At 29.5% G+C, this 10,151-nt stretch overlaps 1 protein-coding gene across 1 annotated transcript in view; it reads left to right on the top strand.

The window, feature by feature from the left end:
* LOC105459158 (metabotropic glutamate receptor 8-like) overlaps positions 1–10,151 on the top strand; it is a 101,220-nt gene that overhangs the window by 21,927 nt on the left and 69,142 nt on the right. Inside the window, exons 3-4 of the mRNA XM_011704939.1 lie at positions 1,701–1,899; positions 5,983–6,198. Of these exons, the coding sequence (XP_011703241.1) occupies positions 1,701–1,899; positions 5,983–6,198 (415 nt within the window). The remainder of the gene's footprint in view (positions 1–1,700; positions 1,900–5,982; positions 6,199–10,151) is intronic.

The raw sequence follows: 10,151 nt of genomic DNA, 5'->3' as shown, positions 1-10,151 counted from the left end.
CTTCAAGTTTTTATAAATTAAATTTTATTATTTAAATGTTTATAAAATAGCAATTTAAATTTTGAATTGATTCATAATTAAGTTTATATTTAATTGATTTATATTATTATTTTATATATTATATATTATATATTATTTTATATTATTATTTATATAAGATAAGGAAGAGGATTTCTTCAAATCTAATCGAGAAACAAGAATAAATTATATCTCTTTGTTATGCGATATTCCTGTGCTAGATTATCCCTAATCGTTGTCACCCAGACATTAAGTATAAAAAACCCATGAGAAGTTTGCCATTCTAGTTTTCTAAATAAATTGGAAAAGTCGAATTAAATTATAAAATTACAACCTCGAATGGCTTTTGGACAAGGTAAAATAGAAGACAATTAGAAAACCGAAACACTCCATGAAGATGTGAGCGAAAATGAAATTTGTTTAACGAAGTCATTTCACCGCTATTGCTTTTCTTCCTTCTCATTTGCATCTTCGTGAATTAGATTGCAGACGTACAAGCAGACTCGCAATCAGTAACTTTTCCTCGTAAGAAAATTACGTGTTTACAAAAGCTCGAAAGATGCAAAAGCAAAGAGGTGAAAGTAATTAAAAAGAAAAATGTATGTATTTAAAAAAAATAAGCGAATTTTTTTTCTCGTTGACATACAACGAGCAAAATCGGTTACAACAAGTAGAAGGGTAATTGCCAACGATAAAAATCGAGCTTTTGCGACGATTGCGGGAAGAAAATTGGATGATAAAGATGTCGTATTACGGCGACGGACAACGAAGTAATTAAAGGAGAGGGGAAGAATGAATATTCTTGATCCTTGTACGACATTCTAAGTCGAATTAGATTAAGGAAAAAGAAAGATTGTGATTAGCTTAAACACTTGAAATGCACGATGCAATTCTGTATCGATGATTTTTATCGAAAGGACAGAAAACTTTATTTGCTAAAGCAACAGTTTGTACATAATTCGATCATTTTTTAAGAAAAATTTAGTGCAATGCACTAAGAGATTCTATCTTTGAACGTGAAAATTTTAACATCACGCAGACAGAGTTTTATTATCAAAAAGAAACTGTTTCATAAGTTTAGAAATCGCGATCTGAGTAAAGGAGTTTACACACAAAATAGACAGGAATAAAAAATGTAACATATATGATAGTATATTTTTTATATTTTTGTAAATATTTTACACATATACGACCCATCCGTTTCCACTATAAATTCATGTTTTTAGCGCACAAGTAGAGAATTACATATGACAATGCATATCGAAATTTTCATTTTAAAACTTTATTACAAGTCATTTTAAAGTAGTTCTTACACGTATCACATAATACATATCATGAAAGGGATGTGGCGAGGAAATTCAGACAATACAATACATATGTATACATATATTGTAATTTGCAAGTATAACCTTACGATTTATAATTACTTTATTTTGATCGATGGAAATAAAATATAGTAATGTAATAAAATATAGTAATGTAATAAAATATAGTAATAAAATATAGTAATGAAATATAATTTTAGAAATATTCTCTCAATATTTTTCTCGATAGCCTCAACATTCTCATGTGCTGCATTTTGCTGCAACTAATTGTATAATATTTACAATTTATTTGTGTTATGTATGAAATAACATAGATGTTATTTTTAATAATATCATAAATGTTATTTTGTGTTTTAGCGAGATATCAATCGCGAGCCACTCGGATAGTTCAGCTTCTGTGACCAAGATGAACTTACATAAGATCCTGCCGTGGATATGGTGCTTCCTAATTACAAGCGAATGTTACAATGCAAAGAATAAAGGCGAGGATGGCTCAAAGTTGATACGTATTGATGGTGACATTATCCTCGGCGGGATCTTTCCGATGCACGAACAGGTAAGCTTCTTTAGTTTATCTACACAAGACTTGACGTATAAATGGTCCTGTACTTCCTGTCAGCTGCAGATTTTCTCAATAAATTTGGAAACAAGTTTTCTTTATTGTTAGTTGGAATTAAGATTTGATTGGTCATATTTTTTTTAATTTTTCATGATAAATATCTTAATAATGTGGGATTGTGAATGGAACTTGTACTAAAATATGTTTAAAGTTAAATGGAAAATAAGCATTTATTATCTATTTAGGTAATTTACTTATAAGATTTTTATTCTCTATACTAAATTAATATTTGTACTAGTTAAATTTTTCAAGAAATTTATCTTGAAGTTTTTTTAATTTGCCGAAGCAAATTTTGGCTTGTAAAGCATGATTTCTAATAAAAATATATAATCATTGTCGTATGTACATAATCATCGCGAATGTATTACAATTTTTTGGTGATTTTTTTATGGACAAAGTTAAATATGTTATCTTTCATATGTAAAGATTAAATTGGTACGCAACTTCTTTTATGTTGGACTTCGCCTGGAGCGGGTCAATGTGCAAACATCTCGACTCTGCTAGTCGTTGCACTTGTATCCATGAAAGTGCACTTTTACCTTATTCTACGCTCTTTCGTTTCAAATTGCCTCGCAGAAATCGCGTTCTCGTCTTTCGAGCTTGTTCACTTGAAAATAACGAATATTTGGAATAAGAATAATATCCATCGCGTTAAACAAATAAACGCACTCCGTTTGTTTCCTATAATTGTTGAGTCCATTAATATTAATTAGCAAACGATGAAAACTTTTTATCTTAATTTTTTATAATCGAAAAGGTGAAATTAAATCATTCTCACAAACAAACACATGCGCTTTTATTTTTATAAATTAGAACTAAGTTTTTCAGTTTCCATATTATATTATATATTAAAGCAAATTATAAGTATTTATAAACAATTAATCTACTTTGCAATTAGTAAAAGATAAACGTTGAAATTCAATCTTTTCTATACAACATTCCGCTATTTTTTTAAATTTCAAAAATGGCAAAACTTTTATTCTTTATAATTAAAATTATTTGCGATCTTTTGAAATTCCATTATATGTATGTATAATGCATTAAGCAAAATATGAAGCATACGTCTTTCCGAAAAAAATTTTTAAGAAAGTTTTTAAGAAAGAAAAAAAGGTAATTAAATTAAACAAGCTAATAATTGTAATTTAATCGTGTAACCTTGTTTTATCTCGAATTTTATTTATTTAGATATAAACGAACTGGGTCGTGTATTTAACATTTCGCTATTTCGTGAAAAATAATTTATTACGCTGCCGTACGGAAAATAAGTCAACTTTTGAAATTATCAAGCATGTGTTACGCAACACACGTAAAAGTTTGACGTAATAAACTCTGACTCTCGTCTTTGACGTCATATCATTCTCTCTCTCTCTCTCTCTCTCTCTCTCTCTCTCTCTGTGTCTGTGGACTGTGTGTGTATGTGTGTATGTGTGTGTGGCACGTGCCTGCGTGTATGTCCTATCATCACAAAATGTTTCACTAAGAAAGAACACAGAAAAAAGAAAGAGAAATAAATAAGTACAATTTTACGAAAATTGTTTCAAAAGTTTAGCTTTAATATTCTTTCTGCTAAAAACTGATTTTCGTGGAAACGAATTTTCATGGAAAATTATACACAAAATTATAAAGCGGATGGCGCAGCATATGCATCTGTCTAAAAAATATATAATATTTATTTTAAATAACAAAAAAAGAAAGAAAAATAGTCTACTCTCGCTACAGCCGTACGCTATATGATTTTTACAGTACGAAACTGTATTGTAGTGAAAAAAAAGAAAAAGTTTTTTAAAATCATCATCTAGTTTTTTCGTTATAAAAGTAAATAGTAATTTTAAGAAGATATAATGTGTATGTGTGAGTATAAGCATTAAATAGAAATAAAATATACAATTTGATATGAATATAAGTGCATTGTCAAACAATATAATATAATAATATTGTATAATAGGTAAGTTAATTTAAAAAAGTACATAAACGTTATACAATTTTTTAATTAAATTTTTAATATAATTAAAAATTACCTTATTAAAGCTAATTGTTCATGCATTTAATTGTTATTTTATAGTATGGAGTATTATTTATAATATTTATAATATTTAGTATTATTTATAATATTAAGATTTCAAATTCATATATTTATTGTTTTAAAATTGTTATTTAACATACAATTTTAGAATTTATTAATCAAAACTTTTAAAATGAAATAATTATTATTTTTAGTGTGAACATATATATATGTATAAGCACGAAATGTCATACTTATACATTTTCCAGAATTTTATTTTGAAAATTCTTTATTAAGATTTTGCTTATTTTTCCCTAAACTCAACTTCTTTATCTCACATCTTCTCAAATACGTGGCTAACAATAAGTTCGATTGCTGCGCAAAAAGCGAAGTAAACATGCTTGTAAAACGTTACCTTTCAGTTTTAGGTATAAAATAATATTGAAAACTTTAAGCTGATTTATTGTTGTCGCACAACTAGTTCGTGCAAATTCCGTCGTTCACTGAACTTCCACTAACGGACAACTTTCGTTCTCGCCAGTTGTTCTTGTCGCTCGATGTAGTGACTCCTGTGAAACGAACTGGACTCGCGGATGATTAATTTTTTTCAGATAAAGGTTCTAGTGAGGCAATATCGCAACTTTTCCTATATCAACACTAATATCGATTTTCTTCAAGAATAACGAGTAAAAATTATTTATCAAAAATAAAAAGATTCGTTTGTTTTTAAAATTATTGCAATTTCAATATAAAATATAAGTAATTTAAATATGTTATATTCTATTATAATTATGTATTAAAGAAATCTTGAACACTAACTGCTTATTAATTATTAATTTTTACAATATATGTATATAAAATCTTTGCGAGATAATGGTATATTATAAAATCTTTCTTTGATAAATTATTATCTCTTTAAAAAATATTCATTAACAAACAGCTTTGTAGCTGGAATTTATACAATTTATATTATTATTTCTGTGTTATACACTTGACTAATATTTCTTTATTTTAAAGTTAAAATATTCATGAAAATATTCATACATATATATGCATAATGAACTAAATAAATTAAATGTTTAATTCTATACGTATGTGTAAGCAGAGAATATTCGTCTCTCTCGTTTCCTACATGTTTCGATTTTCGACAAAACAGATTTTGGATTGTTAAAATTAAAACCTTTATTCCGGGAAAGCTTCGTAATTCCGGAAACGAATGGTCAGCATTCCCAACTGATTTCACAAACATTAAAATCAACGGCGGGATCGTATTGTCGCCTGAATTTACGAGCGTGTTTGGTCGCGGACTGTGTATTTTTCGGTTTGACGAAATCCCTCTATACAGCAACGCGCGGATTTACAGTATTACACTACGTATCCATAACTTTTCTCATACTCCTTGAACTCGACGTCAACAGCGTCGAGCAGACGAGCAGTGCATTCGACCGTAGTGTTCGAGAATACGAGGGGTCGAAGTCTGTCATTTGATCTTTCGGTCCCATGACGCCAAGTCGTGCTCGTACACGCGGTGCTATTGTAGCTAGACATTGTACAAATGAATGGCTCTGGGGAAATGTAGGGCATTAATCTATCGAAATTGAACCAACCATTGATTCTATCTTATTCTTTGCTATCGCTTTTCCGAAGAGGCATCGTTTCAATCAAAATTCATCGTTTGCATTGATACGTTTAAATTGTTCACCGCGCTTGTGATATTTGAACGTAATATGTAACGAAAAAATATAGTCAAATTAAAAAGAGACTATATATATCAAAAATCAAAATGTTTTGTTAAAATGTTTGTATCTATTACACAAAGCTAGAGCGCATATTATAATATTATTAATTCGTAGTATGAATAAAAAGTATAAGATAACTTTAAAGATATAAAAATAAAATATCTAAAAAGTATATAAAATATATAACTAAGAAGTAAATACAAATATACGTATAATATGTAAAAACTATATGCTACTGCACTAAAAAGTAAAACAAATTACACATTTATTTGTTTCCAGGTCGCAGGTTCCATCGGCCAATCACCATGTGGGGCAGTAAAAGAAGAGAAAGGTATACAACGATTGGAAGCCATGTTATACGTCCTGGACCAAATTAACAATGATACAGATCTTCTACCGAATACAACGTTGGGTGCTCTTATCCTCGATTCTTGCAGCAGCGACACTTATGCTTTGGATCAAAGTATGGAGTTTGTCAGATCATACATGAATCAAGTAAGTCGCTATTTCATCAGCATAATGATATTTATTTTGTTAAGTTTTGTGACTTTTTTTTGTAAAATTTTTAAATGTTAAAAAGAGAGTTGAATAATAAATGTTTTCTCTCTCTCTCTCTCTCTCTCTCTCTCTCGCTTCAAATTGCTAATCTTCAATAGTTTATAAGAAGAAAAATCAGTCTCGTATTTTGTACAAAAATTATATTTCATGAATTATATTTTATGAAATCAGAATAATTCGACTCATGTTCAAGATAAAAAAGAACGACAATACAATCTTCAAATAAATTTATTCAATCAATATTCGTTTTCCGATTATTCTCGCACGCGATGGTGCAGTCTGTTGCGCGCGAACTCTGCCACTGCTACTTCATTAAATTACGCGGAAATAACGTTATTTCACGTCAGTTTTGAGATAAAAGATTCAATCTATTTGATATAAAACAGACCATACGGGTGTGCAAGGGAAGAATTTATGACTTGGCGGTCTTGCGCGAGAACGGATAGAAATTTGATCGAAAGGAACGCTCAGGACGCATGATCGCACATTATTTCCTTCCTTGCTTCCTTCTGCCTTCTAGACATTTGTTCTCTTTATAGACTCAATAACAAGCTTTATTGTGTCGAAGCTCGATCACCAATATGTTTTCGAGCTAGGAATGCTTTCTGTTCCCCAAGGTGCAATAGGAAATTTACGGATTCAAGAAAAGATTCAAAAATTCACTTTATTGATAATCATTACAAATGTGTTTGAAACGATAGGATTTTATCTTTCTTTTGCTTTTATTATAACTAATCAGTTTTAATCTCCTTTTCCATATGAAATATTTTACAAGTTAATTTAATAACATTAAGAACATATGATGAATAATATCTTAATACGGTTTTAATTTAAGACTTTAATTTAAGACTACTATAGTAAGAAATGTAATGTTGAAAACTCAAGAATTATAAAGAGTATAATAATTTATTAAAATTTTTGCGTTGAGTAGAATGCGTCAAACAGAGAGTTTGTAGCTAAAAGAAAATAAACGTTACTTGTGGTATACTTTACGCCACGATTTCCGTCAAAATTACTAGGTCGAAAAGCAAGGTTGAAGAAGCTGTAGGGGATAAAAGTAAAACTGGATTTCTAAGTTTTCAGCCTTGGGGTAATTAGTTACATTTTCTAAATTTTCATACGTCGTCGTTATCGTGTCTAATTCTTAGCAAAATAAGCATCTCACGAAAATAGATACGCGGTTATTCGCGTGCCATCGTTCTGGGAGCTCCCAAACTTCAGCAACAGTAACGACGGGCTGCTTTAGTTGGTTATCCATGCCGAAGCAGCGGCGAGAGACGATTGGATAACATCTTCCGCAAAGCTGATTAAATGCAACAACTCCCAGTGCTCTCGCCACTTCTGGCGCAATGAACAACCGACGCCAAAACTTGTTTTAATGGAAATTCATGGCTATATATATCTCTTATATTTTTAGAATTATTACATGTAATAATGTAGCTTAAAATTGAATTGTTTTTTATATTGGAATTTTTTCCTCAAAATATTTTTATAATAATCAATTAATTTATAATTTTTTAAACTAAATTTTAGTAAAATACAAATTTGTTTAATAAATTTTAATATTAAACTAAAAACTCTATTTTAGAATGCAATTATCGTGCAAGATGTGCGCAATTATTGTATACGATATGGATTCTTTTTGCTCAATAAAGTAAATAACAATTTTATAGTTGATGAATTTTTATTCAGCATATTTTATTCATAATTTTGTAATGTATCAAATTGATGCATGCTGTAATAATAATAATAATAATAATAATAATAATAATAATAATAATAATGTGCTACATATATTGTGCGTGTAGACAGAGATATATAGCAAAATTCGTGAAATAAATGAAGTTGTCCAATTGATATCCTATGAAATATCTTGAGAGTTATACGGTATTTTGAAATATTGAAGGAATTATGTTGCCAGCAACTTAATTAAAGGCTACACGCGCGCGCGAGAATTAGAAATTAGGGCGTAATAATATAAATACATGCATGTCACATATTTGTTTTCGAAATTTATTTTCATCTAAATGTGAATGATATTCTTGTTTTTGTCTTTTATAAAATAATCATTTTTTTAAATAAAATTTTATAGTTTGGTATAAAATCGATGTTGTTGTTTCTATATAAATTAAAGAAAAAAAAGGATATGTTATACCTATTGTTATTAGTGAAATAGATATAACAAGAAAATTAAAATAAAATTGCAATCTATGTGTGTATCAAATGTTTTAAATTTTTATTTTTAACAATTAATGTAAAAATATAATTTTAGTTTTTATATAACATCGAAAAGTTCGCAGCAGAAAGAATCATACTATAAATTGAATAATTAACAAATTAATTTTTATATAAATAAATACGGAATTGGTTAAAATCAATTATCGTTTGCTTTTCGAACAACAAGAAAGAATTGAAACAGTGATATAAAAAATCTGACTATTTATATAGTAAACATCATTAGAGATCGTATATGTAGATTCGCTGATAAATGTTCTGTATAATAGAGGAGAAGTATAATATGAAAAAGTTCATATAATCGTGTTAACAATAAGAAAATTGTGTAAACATTATTTTATATTTCAAGATGTAACCCCAGTAATCACGTTACGTCGCCACGATTTGTCTGAGTGTGTAGGACGCGCGATAAATATGTATCGATGGAAATTATACATTCGCGATGAATCCAAATCGTTACGTCGCGGTCGCGGCGCCGTGTCCCCGTTGCGAATATTACAAAGTACAATGGCGCCGAGTCCCGCGAACTGAAGTGGGAATACCAGTAAATATTTATTATCGCTCAGTCGCGCCAAATGAGAACGGATTCGTTCGAAGAGATGCGATTCTATCCGCGGATCTATGCGCCAATCCTCGCACTTACGATTACATCGGTGCCGACGACGGATGAAAACAAGGTAAATATTTATTGACGTACCAGAGGTGGGGCTACAAGCCACTTTTTGTACACGGCTACTCGAGGCCAGGGCCACTCAAGCTGAGGTCGCGCACTGAAGAGGATACACGATCGATCGGTTTTTCTCCCTTTAATTCGCCGTGAGTCAGCTGTTAGTTGGTTCATATTATTATATAGAATATAAACTTTATGAACGCGAACGCATTTTTTCTTCACGTACGATAAGACCATTTCAAGTGGTCCGCTTAACATAAGTATTGTTGTCCAAATAATATGAGACCATAAATACACAATATGTATGAGCGAAGAAATATCGGAAAATAATTTTAATTTTAAATATGACGTTTAATAATAATTAATAATTTGTATTTATATAATTGTATGTATAGAATATACCAGTAGATAAAACTTAGGTACATCATATATACAGTGCAACTGAACAGTAACAATAGTAATGAGCTAAATATTATTAAAAGATAAAAATATACATATATGGATTATATGTATATTATATTATTTTGTGAACATATATAATAATTTTTTAATTTTCTCAATATATTTAATGACATCAATGTACATTTATAAAACATCACGATGTTCCATTATTGGACCATGAGTTTTCGAGAAGATTGCTGCATGATAATTCATACAAAGCACTTTATAATAAATTGCTTTTTGAAATGATAAAGGATGGTTGAAAATGAGGTGGATAATTGTGTGGGAGAGAAACGTCATGATTGCCAATCATGCGATAACTAACGAGAGAGAGAGAGAGAGAGAGAGAGAGAGAGGGAAAGAGAGAGAGAAGAGTCTTATATCATTTTTCATATTTTCCTTTTATACTTTTTCGAAAATCTTGCATATTTTGCATCTCTGTGCTGAGTTTCGTGAAAAAACCATTTTTGTCTACTACGTTTACTTGTTTTTATTATATATGCAATATACATACACACACACACACACACACACACATATGTAT

The sequence above is a fragment of the Wasmannia auropunctata genome, unplaced genomic scaffold (assembly GCF_000956235.1).
Source record: "Wasmannia auropunctata unplaced genomic scaffold, wasmannia.A_1.0 LD334208.1, whole genome shotgun sequence".
NCBI lineage: Eukaryota > Metazoa > Arthropoda > Insecta > Hymenoptera > Formicidae > Wasmannia > Wasmannia auropunctata.
The sequence above is the reverse complement of the archived record's forward strand: the minus strand, read 5'-3'. Positions and strand labels throughout refer to the sequence as shown.